This window comes from Phaethon lepturus, unplaced genomic scaffold, assembly GCF_000687285.1.
Source record: "Phaethon lepturus isolate BGI_N335 unplaced genomic scaffold, ASM68728v1 Scaffold17732, whole genome shotgun sequence".
NCBI classification, from domain to species: domain Eukaryota; kingdom Metazoa; phylum Chordata; class Aves; order Phaethontiformes; family Phaethontidae; genus Phaethon; species Phaethon lepturus.
In genome coordinates this window covers 12,683-37,562 of record NW_010522792.1, presented here as the reverse complement: position 1 = coordinate 37,562, position 24,880 = coordinate 12,683, and the positions used below count along the sequence as shown (strand labels likewise).

General features: G+C 38.9%; 1 protein-coding gene across 5 annotated transcripts in view; it reads left to right on the top strand.

Moving 5' to 3' along the window:
• Positions 1-24,622, top strand: part of LOC104614887 (alpha-actinin-2) — a 67,018-nt gene extending 42,396 nt beyond the window's left edge. For 2 of the 5 annotated variants that reach the window (XM_010281934.1, XM_010281935.1), the window contains exons 9-21: positions 884-976; positions 1,980-2,210; positions 3,361-3,508; positions 4,436-4,586; positions 10,284-10,392; positions 11,203-11,343; positions 11,738-11,920; positions 13,054-13,188; positions 13,667-13,846; positions 14,210-14,356; positions 21,763-21,828; positions 22,628-22,786; positions 24,152-24,622. In XM_010281934.1, the coding sequence (XP_010280236.1) occupies positions 884-976; positions 1,980-2,210; positions 3,361-3,508; positions 4,436-4,586; positions 10,284-10,392; positions 11,203-11,343; positions 11,738-11,920; positions 13,054-13,188; positions 13,667-13,846; positions 14,210-14,356; positions 21,763-21,828; positions 22,628-22,786; positions 24,152-24,310 (1,902 nt within the window). In that variant the 3' untranslated portion in view covers positions 24,311-24,622. Of the gene's footprint in view, positions 1-883; positions 977-1,979; positions 2,211-3,360; positions 3,509-4,435; positions 4,587-10,283; positions 10,393-11,202; positions 11,344-11,737; positions 11,921-13,053; positions 13,189-13,666; positions 13,847-14,209; positions 14,357-20,540; positions 20,619-21,762; positions 21,829-22,627; positions 22,787-24,151 lie in introns of all 5 variants that reach the window. The other 3 variants (XM_010281937.1, XM_010281936.1, XM_010281933.1) reach the window with 2 other exon arrangements.
• The last annotated feature ends 258 nt before the right edge of the window (positions 24,623-24,880 follow it).

Genomic DNA, 24,880 nt, shown 5'->3' with positions numbered 1-24,880 from the left:
TGGCATTTCCCACTGTTCTGCTTCATACATTTTTAGCCTACAAATGGATATAAGCCAACTTATGTGAAAAAAGAACCTTTAATGTAGTTGATATTTTTCCTTCATCCTCCGGATTTAATATCCCTTCCTGTCTGCTGGGCCCCCTACACTAGCACAGCTATGCTGTTGTGCCCTCTTGCTTCTGGGTACGGAGGGTTTGCTGTTCTTGCAAAAGGGAGATTCCACATTCTCTGTAACACAGGAGTCTACACAGATATTTATTTGATTAGATATACTCCAGACTCACAGTTGTATGAAAGTATAGATCTGTTATGTCAAACTATTAATGTAAATTTTAAATATGGCAGAGCTGCACAGTGCCTTCACAAATAAATTTGGCAGGAGGCATGAAAAGACTTTCTGTCAGTGGTTGAGCTGCGTATATTCTCAAGGGTATACATACATGTGATCTGCAGATATAAAGTGGTCTGAGACTCCTGAATCACATGGGATGTCTTGTCAGTGTGGCTTACAAATCAAATCCTTTTTTGTTGAGATTTAAAAAAATTAACCTAATAGGATAACTTTAAGAATGGCCTAAGTCATCTTTGAAAATAGAAGATTTATTAAACAACTATAATGGCAGTGTGAAATTTCCCCCGTATATATGCCTTCACTGTACAATAAAGTGACTTCTGTGCTGATCTGTGCCTTACTCAGGCCATTGCAATCTGTGACTGCAGAAGGGTAAATATATATCTAAGTAACGTAGGAGCACAAATCAACAACTATAAAACGATGTGATTTTTATTTGCAGCAGTCACATTCTCTATTTTTCTCCAAGTCTGTACCTTTCTCAGAATGTGTTTATGAATACATCTTGTTTATTTGCTGTGTTTTACAGGCTGAGACTGCAGCTAACCGAATCTGTAAGGTGCTTGCTGTGAATCAGGAAAATGAGAGGTTGATGGAAGAGTATGAGAGACTAGCAAGTGAGGTAAAGACAGCTGTATTTGTAATGTGGTGTTAATTACATTCATGAAATACTGAAAGCTGAAAGATTCATGCACTGTCTGCAAGATAGCAAAGTGAAGATACTGTAAGGGTAAATCTCACAGTGGTAGGGTACAAAGCTCAGTTGCCCAAAACATCAAGGTTCAGGTGACTCTTTTGCCACTTCCTATGTGACCTCCAGTAAGTCACTCAGTCACATTAATGTGCCAAAAAGGGTGTTTTGAGGACTGTCATCTGTCTGCCCCAAGACCAGGCTTGCTGTCTCAGTAATCTCCAAAGATAGCCATCCACATGTGGAACATACAGGATCCTGTCACTCCAAGCAAGCTCATTGTCTTTGTGTACTGCAAAGCACACCTGGACAGGGTCTCTCAGGGTATTCACAATGCACCTGTGAACACAGGCAGCAAATGAATGAAGAAGGGAGCACATTGTCCTTTCTTGGTAAATGGCAAATTTGCTGAGTCAGGACTACAGATGTGTAGTGCACAAGTGAGGCTCCCTTGTCTTTAATACATAACCTGCAAAAACATACTGGGATCATAGACACAAAGACAGTAGTGCTACATTGGCACTAACGGACTTTTGAATGAAGATTTTTATATGACCTGAGTCACTTGACTGGTGTCAGTCCTGATGTCATAACTATGACTCCTTGAAACATCAAGACCAATGCTTCTGAAAGCAACAAGTGATTTTCGGTACCTCAGGTTTTGAGTAATTAGCTAGAGACACCTTACATGTATGTTCATCTTTCTGAAAATCAGGGTATTTCTAGAAATACCTAGAATATTTGGGAAAAGTAGTAAAAAAAGTGTTGTTCAGCTTTGAAAATCTTGTGCTTCCTTGCCATTAAGGCACTGATATCAAGTGAAGTCAATAATATTAAAATGAAGCAAATGCGATTAGGATTTGTGCATTCAATATGATCTTTTTTGGTTGCTTTTCCATTGCCTTTATTTCAATTGTTTGTGTTGGCTTGAAAGCTTTTAGAATGGATTCGCCGGACAATTCCTTGGCTGGAAAACAGGACCCCAGAAAAAACAATGCAGGCTATGCAGAAGAAATTAGAGGACTTCCGGGACTACCGCCGCAAACACAAACCTCCCAAAGTCCAAGAGAAATGTCAACTGGAGATCAATTTCAACACCCTGCAGACAAAACTGAGAATCAGTAATCGGCCAGCTTTCATGCCATCAGAGGGAAAAATGGTTTCAGTAAGTAAAGGAGGCATCAATGTTCTGTTCTCTGTTTTATCAACACTCTCACAAAAATTTCAATGTGAAGAATTGAAATGCCATTTTAAATAGTCCTCAGAAACTTCAGTTTGTTGCACTTTGTCAATATCAAACCACTCTTTTTACACATTCCCTTTCATTCTAGAATCTTGCTTTCTCTTAAGCATGCTCCTGCCTCTTTGAAGGCTTTCTGCAAGGGCAAATTGTCTTGAGACGTGAGACAATACAGAGCTTGCTTTGGGAGAGTTATCAGTCCTTCTTTATCAGTGAAGACAAGTATTGTTTATTTAAGCAAAACTCACCGTGGTTTCACTGACGTTTTGGTCATCAGACTTACAGAAACAGACATTGCTCAATATATATTTATTCTTTTTTCTACTTCTTAAAATAAAATTTTGTTTTTTCTTATGTCTGTGAAGATAAGAATAGTCAGTATCAAGAATTCTTATCTACTGATAAGTCTTGTGAGTTGACTGTGGGTCAAAATATTTCCTGTGGAATATAGCAAACCTGTTTCTGTACTCTGTTCTATCATTTTGTTTTGGTTGCTCAGATCTGCTACACAAATGATGGCACTATCTGAAAAGGGCCATTGTCCACTCCCCATACGTAGAAAATAAGGGGCCTGTCACTTCAGTTTCCTACTCATGCCTTTGAGTTTCCGAGGAAGCTCACAAAACTTTGTGCACCACAGAAAGTGAAATGAGTCTGTATTCCAGATAAAATACACACCAAGGACTCTATACACTAATAATTTTGCTATTGTCAACTTCCAAGAACAAAGCACTTTTAGTAAGATAGGTATGTCCTAACAGAACATGCACATTGTAAAATGGAAGGTAAAAGCAATATATTGTGAAGACACTGAGTGTATAGCTATGCTTGGAAGCCATTTGTATAGGGGTTCCTTTCATGAACCCACCTGAATAGGGCATGCTATTAGGAGCAGATGACTGGACTACAAGACTTCCTGAGCTGACTGACAACGTTTTCTATGATTCTGTCATTTTACAAAAACTGGACATAAAAACTTCTCTTTTTGGAGCAAAATTGTGAATGAATTGGAAATCTGCGAATTTTGATAAAAGATTATAGTTTCATCTCCCTTTCCCATGTATTGTCTTCATAGGATATTGCCGGCGCTTGGCAGAGACTTGAACAAGCTGAGAAAGGCTATGAAGAGTGGCTGCTGAATGAAATACGGAGACTGGAAAGACTTGAACACTTGGCTGAGAAATTCAGGCAGAAGGCTTCCACTCATGAACAGTGGGCATATGGTGAGCAGAGATGGCTTTTAACATTTTTAACATTTCCAGCTAGAATCTTTTCACACTGTGAAAGTAAACCAGAGTCCATCCCATAACACAGTTGCTGGAAGCATACAAGGCTGTAAATGGCTGCCAAGCAGACACTAGAAGGGAAACTACAGTGTTTATCAGCCCTGAGAGCCTATTTTTTGAGCATAAACTACTCATGGTGACATGTTATGGCTGTTAGGCAGGGAAAACTTCACATAAGCTGGTACATAGCAAATGAAACAATAGCCCCTTCTGGCTCTAGAATTCAGGGAGCTGTGTAATGCCATGTGTCATGCTGCAGTTGTAGGGACTGTCTGTATAGATTCAGTTGTCCAACACAGGAGCTACTGAAGAGTAATATTTCAGTTTCTGATGTCCTCTTTGCATCTCTAGCCTTTTGTAAATAACATTTTCTACTTAAAATTCAGTGTTTGATACAAAAGGCAGCCACACATCTCAATTTTTTTTTTTTTTTGGAAGTGCGGAAATGAATAATGAATTGAAGGCAGAATATGAAAAAGAATAACAGCTCATTAGTAAGAGTGAAGCTGCGCATAGCAGTGTGATTTCTGCTTTCGTATGTCTGCTCTACAAAAGACTTATCACAATAGTTTAGAGACCCAGTTTTTGCCAATATACAATTTTAATGCCAGTTTCTCAAGCAATTTAATACTTCCTATTTTAGACCAGTATAAACAGCCTATGCAAAAGTCAAGGAATTACTGAGACATCTTTAAAAGTATATATTTCTAATTAACACTGTTGTGCTGACAATTTGCTACTGATTTCAGTGGTGGTGGGACTTCACCTCATTTTCACCATGCCTCAGTTTAAAAAGTTGACTAAATTCACAATTGTTCTAGCCAATAAATAAAAAATTACTAATAATTTAATTTCCTCTTTCAGGCAAAGAGCAGATCTTACTTCAGAAGGATTATGAATCTGCTTCTCTGACAGAAGTCCGCGCCATGTTAAGGAAACATGAAGCTTTTGAGAGCGATTTGGCTGCTCACCAGGACAGGGTGGAACAGATCGCTGCCATTGCCCAGGAGCTGAAGTATGTTCCATTTAAAGGCTTGCAGCTGCTGACATTTAACTTTGCGATAAACTCTTTCCAATGAACTTGATAGTGTCATAGGTACCAACGTAAGAATTCCAGAGATAGCTTCATAAGTACATTATCTGAGCTGGTCACTGAGACCTTTCCCTCATCTCCCCCTTACCCCCAACCAAATATAGATATTCAACTGGCCAAAATTATTTGAAAACAAACATTTTAAAATTGACTTAACAGTAATCTTTTAGCATTGGCTCTCCTGATGAATCCATTGTGTGTTGGTGGGAATCCTGGATGTGATTATTTCTCAGTTCATATGGTCTGCTGAGAGGTACTGACTATGAGTTGTTTAACTTAGAAAATAGTTTCACTTACACAAATTACACATCAAGCATCTTCACTTTAAAATAAAGTATTTTCCCACGAGTATATTGGTCCTTTCAAAAGGCTTCACATTCCTAAATTATCTCTATAGTAGTGAGTAATACACTTTTTCTGAAGATTTAATTGTCTCCAGTATACTTATTTTCACAATCTCTTCGTGTTATATTTGGAAGTGCCATTGTCTCCATTTTACAGAAAGGGCAATGGGGCATACAGAAACTAAACAACTTGCTCAGGGTCACACAAGCAATCAAGCACACAAGCTCTCCTATAGGAGAGCAGTAGTTTTCACCCACAGTTCCTTCAATTTAGCCACAGGAACACTTGCTCACTCAGTATACTATGCCCAGAGAAAACCCAACCAAAGCTGAGAACAATTCTACAACACATTTCAGCTACATCTGTATTGTTGACATAAGCTACATAGGTCAGGGATGTGAAAAGCCAAGGCCCCTGACTGACACCCTTGTAGCAGCAGAAGTCGAGTGTTGATACAGTTATGTTGGAAACTCTGTCTTTATTGGTGGAGCTTGCTTTTGTTTGTGGGAAGGTTGTTAATTCACCTGTGTGAAGCACAGTTTTGTCAGCAAAGCTCTGCCCACATTGACAGGACTGTAGTGTTACATACTGAAGTCCCTATTCTGGTAAAGTCATCTTGGTGTGTACACCAAGCTAAGCACATTTGATTTTATAATCTTATGCAGCTAATTGCAGAGGTTTTGTACTGTAAATCAGTGGCGCTACTCCCGATCTTAGCAATTTGGCACATAAATTCATTGCTCACCCGCGGTATAAGTCTGTAAAGCCAACAGGAATAAATGTGCGGTAGTGGTCAAAACAGGAGCCAAGATGAAAATTCTCAGATCCTGCCCTTGGCTTCAGCTCTCCAAGTTTCAGTTTCTTACCTTCTTGAATAGGCAAAACAGTTACTACTCAATAATCAAGTGTTAAAAACATGCCCTCTTTTTACTTTGTGAAGGACTGTGACTCATAAACAGCTCCACATTCATTAAGAATTTAAAAATCAGAGAGTTGTCTAAAAATGTAGTTCACACCTGACAGCAGCAGCACTTAGAGTAATTATATAATTCAAATGGATTTAGAAGAAAAATCCTATTTTTCAAGATTGTTTAAAGGAGGAAAAGTAAAGCACGGTGGGCAAAGTAAGTTTTGGTTTTTAGTTAGTGTGAAAGTAGTCTGAAAAACACAGAGAATGGAGATTTCACTGAGTATGTGAGCTTATGAAAGACCTTTTGGCATGCCTTGGTCTCTGTTGTGGAGTTATTTGTTCCTCTTCATACTGAAGCAAGTTTCAGAAACACCTAATCATTGTTAATTCAGCTTCAGCTTTACAAGTGATGAGAAACTTTGGGAATGTAGCATACATAGCACAGCATCTGCTTACCAACGTTTTGAACCCTGTGTCCTTTACCTCTGGTGAAGCCAAGTGAATGTTGTATCCTGTCTATTTTAGGATTGTCTCTTCTCAGTTGTTTCAGTAATTTGCTGTGTGAAGTTAAACAAGTTATTTGTGGCCTGGACTGCAAAGGTGCTGAAAACCTATTGCTTTTAGAGATGCTCTACTTTGACTTCTCTGCTTCTCCATACAATGGGGCTATCAGTGCCTGATTTTTCACTGAGACCCAGTAGCTCAGTTAGGCTTAATGCCCTTGGAGAATACTGAATGAAAGATCATAAAGGTCAAGATTTATTATTAGCTGCAAGCAAATGGGCAGTTTGTATTTAAATATTGGGTTTAATTATTTATACATAATTCCTCACACAACAAAATTATGGAGGAAAATGCTAATTTCTTTCTCCATTCATATTTATAAAGAAGGATTGACTGGTGTCTGAATGCTAAGAAATGTGCATTGGCACCAGATACAAAGCCTATTGAAGTCAATGTGAGTATTTTTCTTGGGTTTTTTTGGTCACTGGATCAGGCCCTTACAGGAATCATCATCATCATCTGTGTCTAAATTCCAAGTCAGTACACCTCCATGTTTTGTTTTGGTCAATCTCTTGGCTGCCTAATATTGCTATTTCAAAGGAGAGCAATTGCTGTGTGACCTTGAACTCTACCAGTTACAGTTTCCTATCTGTTCTGGTATTTTCTGCTGCAGCAGCTCAGTCCACTCTGTGCTTAAGGTTAAAGTTGCTACAAGCTTGTTGGTTGGTGTTGTTCGTGTGGATTCGTGTGTGTATGCAAGCAGGTGATTCCAGCCACGATGCTTCTAGAAGATTGTTGTGTTCCAGCCTCAACAGACTTAGATATTCCTTGGCAATGAGGCATGACAAGGCTTGGATAGAACTGTATACAAAGCTGGAAAAAGTCAGGCATTTCTAAAATGGGATTTGCCATTTATGACATAGCAAATGCTAAATAGAACTTGAGTGAGCTGTACTATGAAATGCTATATTCATTTATGATCTAGTACCGTCATTTCAATGTTTTCAATCAAGATAAAATTTTTGGAATATAGTTTCTTGTATATCCATCACTTCTAGTATAGCAACTTATTTTCAGCCACGAAGAGCACTATTTGTAACACTGATTTGGAGAGTCTTTTTGCTTCTGGGAACCTCGGCTCAAATTGTGCTTACGTGCATGATTAACATGAGCCAGGTTCTGAAGCGGTGCTAAAGCATGTTGCTCAGCAGTTTATTTTTGTGACACTATCAGTGTTCCTAAAGTGAGCTCATACTTAAGTGCTTCCCTGGATCAGGACAAAATTTGAATAAATTTTTAATTCTTTACAGATAAAATTGAATTACTTGTAAGATCAATAGGAATAGCTTAATGATTTTTATAAATTCCAAAGGCTATAGATTTCAAATAACCAAATGAGTAGAAATGACTGTTCTCTTAGAAGCTCTGTAACACATGTGCAGCAGTACTTTTTGTATGCATGATAAGCAAAACTTCTTTTCACAAAATGTGAAATCTAGTCTCTTCACAGCTTCAGTGTTGAGAGAGAGACAAAAATTAATAGGACAAGGAATGTAAACCTGAGTTTTATTTCCAAGTAACCAATCTCCTATGAGTTGTTATTTCTTCCTTGGCTCCTGCTTTGACCAGAAAAATGTTCTTTGACACATATAATACACTTATTTGAAGGAAACTGCAGCAGGCCCAGAAAGGCAGTGGAGGTACACTGCTTAATGCTGCTTGGTAACCTAACTTATGATTTTTGACCCATGGATGCCCTTTTTAAAAGCTGTTTTGATACTATTATTCTCCTACCTATTTGTCCACAGCACATATCCCTGGAAGAAATAGGATAGCAGAGAACTTAATGGGGAGTGACTGAACCTCCCTGTCAGAGCTGGTAGAGGAACGTTGCACGTTACCTTCCAGGACTTTGACCAGAGCTGGTACAATCAGTCCCTCACTTTCACAGAAGGACACCTGCCCTCATACTAATCAACAAAAGGAGATAAGTGATCCATTGAAGCAAAAATAAAATTTGCAGTACTCTCAGGGATGTGACCTGGAGTATCTGGAAAAATACCCTGTCCATATTCTGATATATTAGATTTGGTAGGCGAAAAGAGACCAGAATACAAATCTTCACATCGCTTCCACTTAGTGATCTCATAGCTCACACAGAAACATCATCTAATAATCTCAATATGTTGTAATGAAAAAACCCAACTTCCAGCCAAAAACTCACAGCAGCAAAATATATCTCAGCCTGTTTCATCCAAAACTCCATACTTCTGACCTAGAATTTCTTAACAGATAGATGGCTTTTGCTGCGTCCCTTGAAGGCTAAGAAAAAGGCTTGCTCCAAAGGAGGAAGCAAGTTTTCGAGTTAAGGAGCACTTGTATAGTATGACTTGCTGGCATCTTTCTTCTTATATGTAAGGGTTCTACTTCCACAATTTTGAGTTGGTTTTGTTATTTTTTAAAATTTCTATGCCATTTTATTTTTACTTGTTTCACCAGTCTTCACTTTCAACAGTCAATTGCTTGCAGCACATCTGAAGCCTCTTTTAAACAGAATGGTTCACATACTTCTCAACTTTGCCTTTGCCCTGAACCAGATTGCTCTGACTGAGCTTAGAGGAGAAAGCATGAACATTGCCCCTGGCCAACTGTGTAGCTTCACAGAGGAAAACTACCTCTGTTCTCATTTTGTCCTCTGGGATTCTTGAAGTTACTGGCAGAGTGATCTGTACATTCCTCTTGCCAGTTGCCTAGAGAAGAATGCTCAAAAGAAAGGCACAAATTCTATCTGCATTTAATGTCTTGTTCTAGCCTTAAAGTAAATCTTAGCTTCATATTACCATGCTGTCACATAATCACAGTCTCTGCAACGTAATGGGCAAAGTGTCCTCAAGGAGCAGCCAAGAGCTAAATTCAGTGGATGATGATACACCAATGAAAGTGAGCTTCCAAAGTGCCAAACATATGTATTTTATTATGGTCATGATGGCTGCAGCAGAACCAAAGGGATTATCTGCCACTGAGATCAAAAATTCAATTTGAGGCAAACTCAGTGCAGAATCTCAGGACAGAGCCTTAAAAAGTTATTCCAGTCTTAGGCAGAATAGGAAATTGCTTTTGCCAGGATAATCTAAGCCTATGAAGCAGGTGAAAAAGCAATGCTAACTGCTACATCCTTTGTGAGTGCACTGATTGATGCTGGTGGCATACGTGAGTCTGGAGATCCCTGTTTGCTGAACCAGCCAGTTCTAGGGTGTAGCTCTATGAGGAGTTCCTGGAGAGGAAGATGAAATTTTTTCTTTGTGCCCTAGATCTGGGCAGCCCCTGTTAGTATGGTCAGGCCTGTGAGAGAGAGAGATTATGCTTTAAATGCAGCCTGAGGTTTGTTTCTCAGTTAAATAATTTCAGAGCATATGAGGCTGGAAAGGATCATTGGATTATTTAAAATAAAACATGTATTTCAGGCCAATTAATTTAAAACTGTACCAATCTTCAGAAACTTGATAAAGCCCCAGACTGAAGCATATTGGTCTTCAGGAGATCAAATTGCGTGTGCCACAGGAGTAGCTGAGACAAAGATGGTTAGATCCCTTAATTGTCTTTAATACCTGGAGGTCACAGATGGATACTTGTTTTTCTCACAACAGAGGAGGTTGATCCTGTTCCTGTGCTGTGCAGCTGCTTCTTGAAATGCTGAATGTCTAGATCACACATATCTATACTGCAACACTTGCTTACCTGGAGGAGAAATATTGCAAAAAAGGGGAAGAATTACTGAGGGCCAGTGGAAGAGTGTGAACAATGCAACTGCGTCTGTCTTTCAAAAAGTCACACACATTTTTGTCTTCTCTCTTTCTTAGTGAACTGGACTACCATGATGCTGCAAGTGTCAATGATAGATGCCAAAAGATATGTGACCAATGGGACAGCCTGGGAACACTTACTCAGAAAAGGAGAGAGGCACTGGAGGTAACAGTGATCAGCAGCTTAGCTGAGGCAGGGAGCAGGGAATGAACCATTTGTTTCAGATCTGGAAACAGTGCCACTGAGCATCCACTTTGACATCCAAACAGCAGTAAACCCTTTCCTCACTTTTCCATTTCATTTTGGTGTGGTTTCATTTGTAAACAGATTGAATTTCTCAGAGCAGACTTGATAGTACTTAGCTGCCAAGGTCAGTTCTAAAGCAGCAACAAATGGCACGCGATTTATAGCACTGCTCTGGGAATTTGATGTCCAGCAAGGATAACAAAAGCCATTAGGCGCTTACCTTTTCATACTTGTCTGAGCATAATCGGGTGACGTACAGGATAATGGGCAGCATGAGGTTAATTTTCCAAAGCACTGAGATACTTTCCAAACCCCTGTTCTTTAAGAAAAGAGGAAGTCACATGCATGTATGCCAAGGTGGAAAACAGATGTCTAACTCCTCCTTTTTATACTTACAAGAAATTACTAAAGCAATATTAGCAGATTTTAATTGATTTGCAGGTAGATCACAATAACAAAAAGACTTACTTTTTCACTACTGATATTTTAATTTCACCAGTTGTCCTTCTAAGGCATACACCCCTTTTAACATGCTGGGTATGAGAGTATCTTTACTGCAATTAGTCCTGTTGCCTTAAGTGAGAATACTTAAAGCAGGTTGTGAAATCAGTCAACAATACAATCAACTGCTTCTGAAAAGATGAGGCATGACTTTGTGCATGGGGGTGTGTGTGTGGAGTTAGGTCTTGCCCTAGTAACAGAGGAATGTACCTTTTCCAACCTGTACAGAGAACAGAGAAATTGCTCGAAACAATTGATCAGCTTCACCTGGAGTTTGCCAAAAGAGCTGCTCCTTTCAACAACTGGATGGAAGGTGCTATGGAAGACCTACAGGACATGTTTATTGTTCATAGCATAGAGGAAATTCAGGTAAACGGTTGTCTGTTTTTTGGCTTACAGTCATAGGGAAAACAAGAAAGGAAGATTTTTCTTCTTGGAGAGTAGAACACGTGTAAAGAAAAAAAAACATGTATCTGTCTTGACATTTTCTTTGTGATAGGCAATGCCTGCTCTATTATAAATAGGGTTCTTCACTGGTATGAAAGCATATTCCAGAGATCATGGAAGAAGCGATGATCCTGATAAAGTCAATGAGAGCTGTTCATGAATGTATCTACATGTATTATTTCCTGTATCTACAGATATATGTAGACAGGGTGTTTGAGAGGCTGAGAGAGGAGCGGTGCTTATTTACAGCAAGTCTTCCAGATGTTGGAAGAAATGTTGAAGTTTTCATGCTTTCTCTCTCTGTTTCTGATTTTAGAGTTTAATCTCTGCACATGATCAATTTAAAGCTACTTTGCCAGAGGCAGATGGTGAAAGACAGGCCATACTGTCAATCCAGAATGAAGTTGAAAAAGTTATTCAGAGTTACAGCATGAGAATAAGCGCAAGCAATCCTTACAGCACTGTTACTGTGGAAGAGATTCGTAGCAAGTGGGAAAAGGTAATGTATGCTAAATACATCAAGGACATTGTAACATAGTATTCTAGTTTAGGAATACTGTGAATATTCATAGAACTTTACAATAAATCTGTAAATTATTCTAGATCATCAGATGCCAGAATGAACTTTCTGCAGTATCTTATGCTCTCCGTTATGTTTGCTAGGCTCGCTTCGCAATATTCCTTGCTCCCATCACCCAATATTGCCTATGTGCTTTTTGGTGGGGCAAGATAAGATGTGTTGGGGCTAGTGCAGAGCTGGTGGCTGGCCAGCAGATGGGCCAGGGGGTGCCATCAAGAGAACAGAAAAAGACTGTATTCTTTCTCTCAGTATAAACAGTAGTTCATGTGCCTCTTCTGCCCAGATGTTGCTTTTCACAAGTGTTGTAAAAAATTAGCATCTTTGGCATTTAATGTTCTGTCCAATTAGATTGAAATTGGCAATTACTGGGGAGGGATTAAAGAGAGGTTCCTAGAGCAATCACGTAAACTTTATTTCATTAGCAACCAAGACAGATAATATGCTGAAGGTAAATGATTGTGTAGAATGTATGAATTTACCAAATACATGAACTTACACAGACAAGAACACACCCTCAATGGGTTATAAAAACCAAGCAAGAAGGCCTAAATCTCGCAGGGCAAACCGGAAGGGTAAGCCAAAAAAAACCATTTGCAGTGTATTAGAGACCTTCAGACATACATGACGGACAGAATGTACCTCATGTTATCCTATCATAGTGGCTGTACTCAAATAAAATGTGTTGCACCAACTCTACTTAGAACAGTTACTTAGAGATTGAAAAATCATCTTGTTTCAAAAAAAAACCAAAGTAACTGCTCTAACAGCAGTTGAAGTTAAGTAATTGTCTTGAACTTGAATCCAGCCAGAAGTGAGAATTTCTTCTCTCTCCGTATCAGTGTCTCTGATCAGGCTGCCCAAGACCATGTTAACAATTTCTTATGTTAGCAACAGAATTGGTAAATAAAATAGTGATCATGTTTCTGTCTTGTCCTTCTTATACAGCCTTCAGATCAGTAATAAAAATTAGTAACTGTAAACTTACTTGTTTCATCTGTTTTTAAACTATTCAGTTGTACCTACTCCCACTTAGTGCTTTCCCACTGTAACAGGTGAAGCAGCTGGTGCCCCAGAGGGATCAATCCTTGCAGGAGGAACTAGCCCGCCAGCATGCCAATGAGCGCCTGCGTCGCCAGTTTGCTGCTCAGGCCAATGTCATTGGGCCATGGATCCAGACCAAGATGGAGGTGAGTGTCAGACCCTCATGCAGAAGCTGACAAAGTGGTTTATAATTTTTAATCTCTGCTTTATATACACAACAACGTCAATCTCCATGATAGTTCACCAGCTGTTTGATCCTGAAGTATTTAGTTAAGATGATTTTTAAAACTGTGGAAGCTTGTACAAGTGGTATCTTGATGGTGACCAGGAGATGTAGCTTTGAAAAATCAGTCACTAAAAAATTACTATTTAGCTTCTGCTTTCTGTAAAGGAAAGACACCAGGATCACTGGGATCTCAATACTAATTCCAGAAATAAATGTGCCACATTTCTTTTGAAATATGTTTTCTACAGTAAAATTTCTTGTCTCCCCTGTATGAAGGTTTTATTGCTGTTGCTTCTTGGTATGAAAATACTACATATTTATGTGAACACTGGTCAAATTAGCAAATCCGAGGCTTAAATTTTGTGGGGTGTGGGGCGTGTCTTTTTTTCTTTTGTCAGGAAATTGCCCGCAGCTCTATTGAAATGACAGGGCCTTTGGAGGACCAGATGAATCAGCTGAAGCAATATGAGCACAATATCATTAATTATAAACACAACATTGACAAACTGGAAGGAGATCATCAGCTTATACAAGAAGCCCTGGTGTTTGACAACAAGCACACCAACTATACTATGGAGGTAACCATTTACTCCTTGTTGTACCTGTTAGTTTGTTCTGCCCTCTTCTGCCATATAAATACCTTCCCTGATCTGAAGACACTGCAACAGAGGAGGGAATTTGGTAGACTTTCTGATAATCTCATAAGACTTGTTTTATTTTCACTTATTTTTACTTGTAGTACAGTACCCATTTAGAAACCAGTTCCATATTTTTCTGAAGGCCGTTTTTATTTTTAGTGATCCTTGGTCGTGATATAGTGTTAGTGGAATGAAAAAGGTATCACATAAATATTTAGAGCTGATTTTTTGCTTACTGTACTTTTTATACTCTTAGAAGAGTATAATTGATTCTTCAATAAATCAGTATTTTCTCTCTCATAGCACATCCGTGTTGGGTGGGAGCTCCTACTTACCACCATTGCTCGAACTATCAATGAGGTTGAGACTCAGATCCTCACAAGAGATGCCAAGGGTATCACCCAGGAACAAATGAATGACTTCAGAGCATCATTCAATCATTTTGACAGGGTACAGTACTCCTGCTTTTTCTCAACTAGCAATATTTATTGTTGCCAAAAGCAAGTGTCTTTTCATTCCAAATGTAAGCCTTTTAAAAAACTGCAAATACAGTAGCAATGGGCTTTTTTTAAAACAGCAAAAAAGATATATTAACAAAGAATTTACAGCCTTATGAAATCATAGCATTGTACAGATGCATTAAAGATTAATTTTTACTCTTTGAATGTAATGCAAAATTATAGTCCTGCTAATATGTTTCAGTATTTGTTCAAATAACAGGCAGAACTGGATAAACCTGTGTGTTTTGGAAAATAACGTGCCCCTTTGTTTTAAGGCAGTGCAGTGTGTTCTACGTACTTGCCAGTGGCTTCCATCTCATTAAATTTAGCTGTGATACGGATTACAGGTTTTTTTTTTTTCTTTGAATTACAACTTATCCCCCTAGAAATAGATTTGTAGGGAATATAGTTGGGGCACTGATAGCTGTCAAAGAAAATACTTTATTTTTCTGGCTGTATGTGGGAAATAAGAGGCTGGTTTTTTCAGTTACTTAATCATGGATGAATAAAAAAGTAGGAATGAAAACACTACTGTGAAGAAACTTAACTCATTCCTTCTGTGAGTTATGCAGTGTTCAGGGATAGAGGGTTAAAAAGATAGCTATTAACAGACAGGGATGTGACATTCGCAGTTGGAGCACAATCTGTACTCGAGTTAGCTCTGCTGGCTCTGTGCTCACATGGACGCACCTTCAAAACCAAGTTCACATTTCAAATACTGAAAAAATATTACCATAATGCAGCACCAGGCTGTTGTCTTTTTCCCAGTACAGATTCCTGTAGTTAGCAGGCAGTACTTAACCCCTGACTTACACTCTTTTACCATGTGAGTCGGCTCCTTCAAATCATTTCAGGCTATAGCAAAATGCCAGTTTTTTTTCACTGACATCCTGTTTGTCCAGCTAAACTCAAAATGTTTACCCATACCTGGACTTATACTTGATATGCACTGGATGCTGGTGGTCATATTTGTTAAATATTCTTTAGAATATCCTTAACTGGTTAGAAAGAAAAGCAAAATTGCCAAACCTCCGCCTTCTGAAGAAACACACAAGCATAGGAAAGGTTAGCTACACAGGAACCAGTAACAAATTTTATGGAAAATCTTAATGTGATTCTAGTGCAGCATATTTCCTTTTTACATGTCCTAAGGAAGCAGAAGATAACATCACAGAAGCAGAGATAAATTTCCTGGAAATTTATGGTGGAAGGAGAAGCATACTAAATGGCTTTCCCAATGCACTGGAGCAGATAACTGAGCAATTAGAACTATTAAAAGCGGGCAGAGTACCAGGCCTGGATAAATTACACGCCAGTATTTGAGAGATCCTTTTAAGGGAAACCAGGGACTTTGCACAAAGATTTGACAGCTCCCTAAAGATAAGGAAGCAAGGTGACTGAATCCTAGCATAGCTTACACTAGATGGCCATTTCTGGCCTCCCTGTGTCTTTGTAGTTCGTAGATGAGTTCTCTGCCACGCTCGTGGCAAGGCTGGTTCAGTGATTGAGGAGGTATTAAGAGCATCTCTTGGTGCCTCAGGTCTTGAAGGGAGAAGCTAAATCCTACACCAACCAGCCCTGTTGTTATGGATTTTTAGGCTTTGCAGATACAGTAAGACAGTGAGATACCAAAGGATACAACAGAGCAAGGGCTTAGGAAAGGTTGTGTGCCCTGGAAGAGGGCACTTGTGTCACACAGCTGCAGGCAGGTTGGAGATGGGCTATGACAATAATGTGCGAGACAGAACTGCTTCCCAACTCCTAGATCCTTGGCTATCCCTGGCTGTCTCCTTTCTTCAGCCTATAAAGAGTCATGGCTTCAGGCGGTGTCCCTTCTGCCCTTGTTTCTGTTGCAGGAAGCCTGAGCGGCTGGGTCAGAAGCATGACTTTCTATGGCCTCAACAACCTGGGCCTGGACTGCAAGTTTAGCTGCAGACCTTCCTTTCCCCCATGACAGATATAATCCAAAGGCCTTAAAAAAGAGCCCTGGAAGGATCACATTAAGGGAAGGACCATTTTGCATATGCCCCCTTTAGTATACTCCTTCCCTTAGCATCAGCCATGGGAAATTGGTCTAGGAGGACTTTTGCACTGACACAGTGCAACCATTCTGTTCTTAGTAGCATAATGCAAGTTAAAGAAAGGAAGAAGGTAAGATCTACAACCACTCAGCCGTCAAGCCAGGCTTTCTGCAAGGGGACAAATAGTAGAAACACTGATAAAAGAGAAGCTTATCCTGATTGAATTACACTGTAATTTAATGGGCAAATGCAACTCAATTTACACAGGCTAGAAGGAGACATTGAACAAACATGTTTGAGAGAGGCAGGCTTGTTTTTCATTTTTATATCCTTCCTATGTCCTTGCACACTCAAATATTTAGTGTTGGTGAATAAAGGAAACCCAGGGTGCTTCACAGCTACTTCAGGGTATACAAAATAATGAAGACTCTAAACTTGGAATTTAGATAGAGAAGGCAGTAATGGATTCTTTTATGGTCTTGATTATCTTAAATAGAAATGAAGATGAAACTGGATCATCTAAACGTAAGCACTAACATGAAAAATACTGGCTTCTCCATGTTAGGCAGAATTAGCAGCATATGTAATAATTTTGTTGTGCTTAGCATCATTTCTGAATGCCTGAGATAGTTTAAAAAATACACTGAAAGAAAATTGCACTGCTGTTCACAGTGATGAATAATCAGAAAAATCCCCAAAATTAATACTGTCCCTGACGAGTAGGCTTTAAATACGTAGGCACAACTGTATCATTTATGCATGCTATAGCTCTGACTTCTGTGGCATTTCTCCAATTTAAGACATATCTTAATATTTGTCTCTTAGTGTGTGTTGAGGATGTCAGCAGAGTACTAACATGCAGAGTAGCACCCTTCCCCATTTTAAAGAATGTACTTTGGTACACATAAACCTAACAACTTTTTATAAAGCACGTCTAGAAACAACTTCCTTAGCTTATAAATCTGAGAAAGGAACCCCTATCTTCCTCCCCAGGAAGAATATATAAAAAATAAAAATCTTACAGTTCATAACCCATTATGGGGCTTAATTCTGCAGTTGTTAGTCCTTTGAAAGAGCTAAATTATTGGGTGAATTGTTTTAAATGGCTTCTACATTTTGAATATTCGAAAGAAAACTATCCTGTATTTTACAAGGGGTATTTCTCTGTGTGTGTGTACTTGCCCCTGATTCTCAAACTGCACTGTGGGCACCGTGCATATAGAAATTACAAGGGCAGGAAGAGTTGTGTTTCCTTCAGTGCACGCACCAGCAGAGATGTGCTAGCACAGAAAGCGTTACAAGTCATCCTTATTAAAGGCAAGTGGTAAATAGGCTGTCTCCCCTGGGGCAAGGGGGCAGCCCCCCAGGCATGTACACACGCTGGTACCCCAGAGAAGTTCCAGAAGATGCTGCTCCTTACCCACTACTCCTTACTGGAGGCTGTGCCTGAAGGCCTAGTCTAGTTGTAGGTATAAATATAAATCTTTAGCAACAATGGAATGTGTCCTTCCTTAATGTGACTGCATAGAGAAAGAAAAGAGAAAGCAGGACACAATGTCTGAATCACAGAAGCAGTTTAGAAGTGTTTGAAATGGTGCATAGCTGAATTATGGTATGCAGACAAATCGGGACGCCAACACAGATATGTTGTCAGTCACTGGTTTTGAAGTCTTTTTATGCACGGATTCCTTTTTCAGATTCAGTATATTTAGTAAATTCTAAGTAAGAGTGCGAAGTATGTGATAAAATATCTGCAGCTGCTCTGCATGTAATATCCTAATGGCTGTTAACATATTCTACTATTGATTTTTGTGCAAACTACAGATTTTAAGTAGAAGCTCTGCACGCAGAACAATAGCATCATGCCACCCTATATTTTACTAACATAAAAAGAACAGCTCCCTATTAAAGGAACCACATGATCAGGCTTATGCAGGTCAATTAGCATTCAGGAAACTGAAGGACATATTTAAGAATGGATTACTTTGTCTCAGAAGCTCACTTGTTTTATAAAGCCACATATAAATCACAAAGGGGAAGAAAAAGATTTCTGGGGACTAATAATGAAACATGGAGGGGGATTTCAGTGTTTTACTTTGTACTGGCAGGAAAAGATGAACAAGGCAAAGTTATTTATATGCTTTAAAAAACTAATTTCAATGCTTAACATTGGTCTGCAAACAATAAAAATAAATACAAAGAACCATTTCTCAATAAGAAAGCCCTTGCATGGGTTTGAGCTATACATTAATTGCAAAATACCATTGTATGCCATGAAACTCTGATACACTGCAACAGCAAAGATGCCTTTATAGGCCATATACGATGCAGATTAAAAAAAATCACTATGAGAATGTGAGAACCTGCTGTAGCCTGTGAAACAACTACTTGGGCCCTCACCGGGGCGTCCCACTTAACCAGATGACGGTTGTGAGCTCCAGCACAACCATTGTGCTCCACTCCTAAAGAAAATGGTTTCTTGGTAGATGTGCTGGCCTCTCTCATTCCCATCTGCCCTCTGCTACCTGTTGCACAACTACTGCTGCCATGTGTGCCTGGTTAGGGAGCCCAGGCACATACTGACCACCCACCTCTCTGGTGTAGTCAAGTAGTGAAGGACACGTGGTAGAGGAGGACAAGGGACAGGATTTGGCTCTTAGCTCCTGTTTTTATATAATTTTGTTTGCAGTCACACAGTCATATCTTTGGCTTTAGAAATACGGTAAAATGAGCTGACTTCACTCCTGGTGTAACCTGCCATAGCCTATCTCCAGGATGACTTTTAAGAGATTCAAGCCAGCCTAGATTATCATTTTTGGAGTGATAAAATAAAACATTTTGAATGCTTTATAGCAAGAATTATCTTATAAAATGGAAATAGTAAAGGAAAAAAACTTCCTTGTGATTATGGCTTTTAACTAAATGCTGCTCCAGATATACAGCTTTGCTTTATGTCTCGGCAATGACTTCCCACTGTTACTTTTCTCATCTTCCCTTTATGGAGCTGGTGGAGGTTAATGCAGAGGCAGTCAATATAATAACAGCATGATATGTCAAAAATTCATGGCATTATGAACTTAACAAAACACCACTTTATCCCATTAGTTTATTAAATAAACCCAGTGCATTTGTTAAAACTCCTATAATTTTAGTTATGCATAACTATATAGAGGTTTTAAAAAACATTATTCATCTAGCAGGCAAATATGTAATATTCAGAAAACCCTGAATCTCCTCCAAACTGTCAGTCTGTAAAATCAATAAAGGTAATAATTTTTTATCTTATAACATCTCTGTAATTGTATTCATGTTAACTCAATCTGAAGTACAACTCTGATAGGACACATTTTGTATGAACAGGAAGAAAAAGACGAGCCAATCTGATTTTAAGAAGATAGTGTGAAATTCTTGACATCCAAAAGGGAAAAAATACTGGTTCAAAACAATGATCCAGTTTGATGTGGTGTTATTAGGAGCCATTTAACCTGGAATTCAATGGGGCTTTTTTAAAGTCAGTTTTCAAAGCAAAAGCTCACTGTATAGGTTATTAAAGATGACAGATAACTGAAAATCAGTTATGTCAGTTATAAATTTATTTTGGATCTAGACAAGAAATAATTTTTTTGTATTTCTACTCTCTTTTAAGATATGCATATCCAGTTGTTAAGTAATGTTATTAGATCAAGAGTGAAGCAACAGCAATTAAGTGGGGAAAAAATGCTTTGCCCAGGTCCAGTCATCATTTTACTGCATCTCACATACACTGTATGACAACAGAAAATGAAGGAAGCAAATGGCAGTTCAGTGGAATAAAAACTGCCTCATCAGCAAAAATGTTAAAAAAGCACCTGTAGAGGAAGCACAGTTTTAACTCTGTATTTGAAGTAAGGACCCTCTTCCACTAAGAAAAAACCTACAACATGAAACCACAAAAATTGTAGACTTTTTAGGTAACTCATTGCAATATGTTGCCATTATGTTTCCATGAACTTCTGTAAAAACACAGTTATTAATACAAGAGCAGAGCGTTCTTTACTAACCCACTAACCTGATTGTGATTTTTCTTTCTTTCCCTTTACCTTCCCAAATGCATGGCCTGTGATGGGATGCTAGGATGAATCTGACAATCTACACTCTGATGAATTTAAAGCCTGCCTCATCAGTCTAGGACAGGTTGGAAATGACCTGCAGGTAGAGGAAACTGATATTGTTCTGTTTGCAGACAGGCCAATATAATAATAGCCAAAGAGATTGTGGGTTTAAATGCCAATGTATTGGTTATAATGCTTTGAAAAGATCTTGCCTCTGGGAGTGCAGCTGGATTAGATGGACTGTCAGCATCACTTGGAGCCATATTTTTCTAGGTATTTTCCAAATATTTTTCAGGTTGTTTCTTTTACTTGGTTTGAGGGGTTTTATTTGGATTCTACTAGATAGCTATGGGGAGCTCCTATGCTTCTTGCACTCAGTCTTTTGCCAATTTTCCTTTCCTGAGACTCAATACAAGCTCTTTACTGCTTTCTCCCGATTTAGGATGACACAATTCTGTCCAAACTGCTACATTAGATCACAACACAGAGGAAACATTTAGTTACCTTCTTACTATCATGCCATTTAATGTTTACTCAGCTTTGAGTCAGTAGTGCCACAGATAATGTTACTGCCTGAAACATGAGCAACCTCCTTTTATATAAGGTCTTCCACTGACCTCCTTCTAAGTCTTGCAAGTCTCATCCTTTAAGCCTGTATGTGCATCGCTCTGCTGTAGGCCAGGTCTTGATAGCCTGCAGTCAGGGGAGAATCCCTGTACTTATTTCCCATATATGTCAGCAGACAGCTCTCATGGTGTACCTACCTTAGCCATGGAGTGGAGTATTTGAAATAGTCGGACTGTTTTTAACTGTACTTTTTGTCACTACAGCACCCCATGCAGAACCTTTCAGAGACATTTCATATAAGGGAGGCAGCTTGAGCATCCCTGAGTTTGACTAGTTTAGTAACAAACTTTTCTCCTTACCCTTCTCTTTGTCTTCTCTGGTTGTGTTCTCTGTTTTCTTGTCTCATTCACCTCCTTTTCTCCCTTATCTCTCCCCTGACCTTTCCTGATGTTACTTTTTGTGGTGAAAATATCTGTTTCCTGTGTGTAATATGTTAGTTACTTCTTCCTCCTTTAAAACTGATGATGATTCTGGTGACCTGCTTGGGCAATATCAATGAATGCTGTTCATACACTGGATCCAATATGCCAATGTTCTAAACTCATCATCTCTCTGGAAATTACCTTGGATTCTTCAAACCTTCCCTTCTGTATTCCTTGTGTTGTTTGGGTCAATAGAGGAAGAATGGATTGATGGACCACGATGATTTCAGAGCTTGCTTAATTTCAATGGGTTATGATTTGGTATGAATTTTAAGAAACAATGGCAACTGATTCTGCTTAAAGCTTATAACATTAACCACAGCAACGCTAAAGCTTATTTAAATTGACAGAATACTAATAATATAATTTACACTAGAGATACTAGTTTCTTGTTTCTTTGCTTTTTCTCTGTTTTCAAATGGATAAAGAGGAAGTTAAAAGTAAAACTAGACACTTGAAAACCATATTCTATGGTCTGCTGGATTGCTCTTTGTATCAAGGAAACTTTAAAAGTTGTAATTAACAGTTATAAAATGAATTAATTTTTTTTTCTTTCTTTTTTATCTGCATGAGGAAGAATGAGTTTGATGCTGTTTAATTCTCATAAACTGGCTTTGGGGGTTGCATTTGCTTTCCTTCACTTATTTATTCTAAAACTTTCCCTCCAAATTCACCCTTCTTAGTGGAAAAAAGAATTACCCTTAGTTGAACTGTCCTGTATTTGGCATGAAATTTTCAGAATTGTTTCCCTTACTTCTTAGTTCAATGGGTCTGCAAGTGCACTGCTGCTTGGGCTATTGTTTCACCTCCCTGTGTGGTACCTAAACTGCAGTCATTTTAGGATGGAGTGGAAAATGAAGTGTTAAGACAAGTTAAACAGGCACTGAGGGAGTGTGGGAGGGGGGAGAAGTTGCAGAAAGTTAATCGAAAGGTACATACTAGGTATTTAGGACAAAGAATACATTTTTCAAAACCACCGAGTCCTTTTTACAAAAGAGGGATGGGCTGTTGGTGATTGATATTACAGTGACCATTTTTTTTGTTTTGGATTCTGTGAAAGGGTGAAGCTGAGTTTGCCCGAATCATGTCTCTGGTTGACCCCAATGGGCAAGGAACTGTCACTTTCCAGTCATTCATTGACTTCATGACCAGAGAAACAGCAGACACAGACACGGCTGAGCAAGTGATAGCTTCCTTCAGAATCCTGGCTTCAGATAAGGTCAGTCATAGTTCTTGCTTGCTGTAAGGGTTCAATAGCGCTCCTATTTAGTCCTTCTTTGCTGAAGGTCTTATACAAGCCTTTTAGCAATAGTGAAGCTTTGTTTTCAGTTTGTCAGACTTTGGAGAAAGCACTTGCCTTTTCTTCTTGTTTGGAACCAAGACTCTCAGCTGAAATGGGTGCAGAATTCAAGGCTTGGTTTGTATACCCTCATACCATAAAGACCCAACATAAAATTAGACATCTTGGGAGAAGACTTAGACAGTTTGTCTGTATAATGGATGTATTGTGCATCAGCTTATTTCCACACAACAGCCCTGATTAGAGTGGAACTCATTCTGCCTTTCATGCTGTTGTCTGGATGTTTCGATGCAGAGTTTGGCTCTCTGAAATACAGCCTGGGTCAATTGCACAAGACTGTACCTAATTGTGACCCATGTTGTAACATGACAGCTTATTCAACAGGGCGATGCAATGTGGTGTACTGCTATCCTAGGAGGAGGACTCTTCCTCTAGTTACTGGGTACGTGGAGGGAGCTCCTGAATTTGGCACACTTTCCTCCTCACAGCTAGATCCACTGGCGAGTGAGTGGTGTATGAAGATGAAAGGGAGGATAATGGCAACACAAGAGCTTCTGGAGGAGTTAGGGCCATAAACAGTGCTGCCAGGAAACCAATCCTGTGCTATGGAGAAAGGAGAGATCACGGCAGTACAGGTCTATTTGCCCAAGCTTGCACTATTGATTTTCTGATTCTGGCTGTTTGTATTGATTTTGTGATCTCAGTTACTCTGGACCACATTTTGAATTCCAGACATGTTCTCAGTAGGTATTCATGTGGAAGGTGAAAGCCAAGGTCTCGGGAAAAAATAGTTTTTATTACATTGCTATTTTAAATAATGTCAAGTCTGTTAACAGAGGGTATCCTTCTTATCACAAATGCAAAGCATTAAAAGCAATAATGCGTCTCTCATTATAGATATATTAGGACCCTGAAACTAACAGGATCTAACTGCAAATGTGTCTTCCCTGTCACTTTGGAAGGGGCAGTAGTGCACTTCAGAGATACGGACTGCCTGTCCATGGATGAGCTGCATCAGTAGCAGTCTACCCATGGCTGCACAGTGCTCAGTAGAAAACATAACACAAGTCACATATCCTGAGACTAGATTTTGACCTAATCCGTTTGTTGGTAGGACTGTCCCCGTCAACTCATCATTAGGGATGGAATTTACCGAGGGAAATATTTGGTCTCAGGAAAATAAGCAGGATGTCTGAGTTTATTAGTCACAGCTGCAGAAAATAAACATATTTTGTGTCTTTGAAGAATATATACTGAATTTGTCAATCCTTTTTCCCCTCCCAGCCTTATATCCTGGCAGATGAGTTACGTCGAGAGTTGCCTCCTGAGCAGGCTCAATACTGCATCAAGAGGATGCCTCCATACACCGGCCCAGGTTCTGTTCCTGGGGCTCTGGATTACACCTCTTTCTCATCAGCACTGTATGGAGAGAGCGACCTCTGATTCTTTAATTGGCCGTACTTATGGTAGACACTAAAAATACCCATCTTATTGCCCAGATTGCTTCTCAAAAGCTTTGACAAGCTGATTTAAAAACGAGTTTTACAAATACCGTAGGTACCGTCAGTGTAAAGTGCTAGTAACTAAAGTAACTAGTGTATATTAAAGTGTGCAGCGCACTAGATTTCTGCATTGTTGGTTTTAGGTTGTCTGTCCTATACAGTGCTAGAAAAAATATTAAAAAAACCTGCAAGATATTAACTTTGGAAATATCCACTCAGAAAATAGAATGTAAGACCTGAGAAGGTTGAAACTCACAAAATATTTCTTCATTTTCAAAAGGTTTCAATGCCATATGTGCTTCTTTTATGATGTTCATAAAACATCATAAAATTGTTCTTTTGTAGAGCAATATTATTTTCCTCCAATGATTTCTGATTTTGTATGCTTCTACTGGTGGAATTAAAACAAAGTATTAAAATGCAGTTTTTCAGGGAAGAAATATATCAACAAAGTAAACTGCTTAATTACAAAAATAATCCAGAATGGTTTTCTTTTATCACGAAGAGTTGT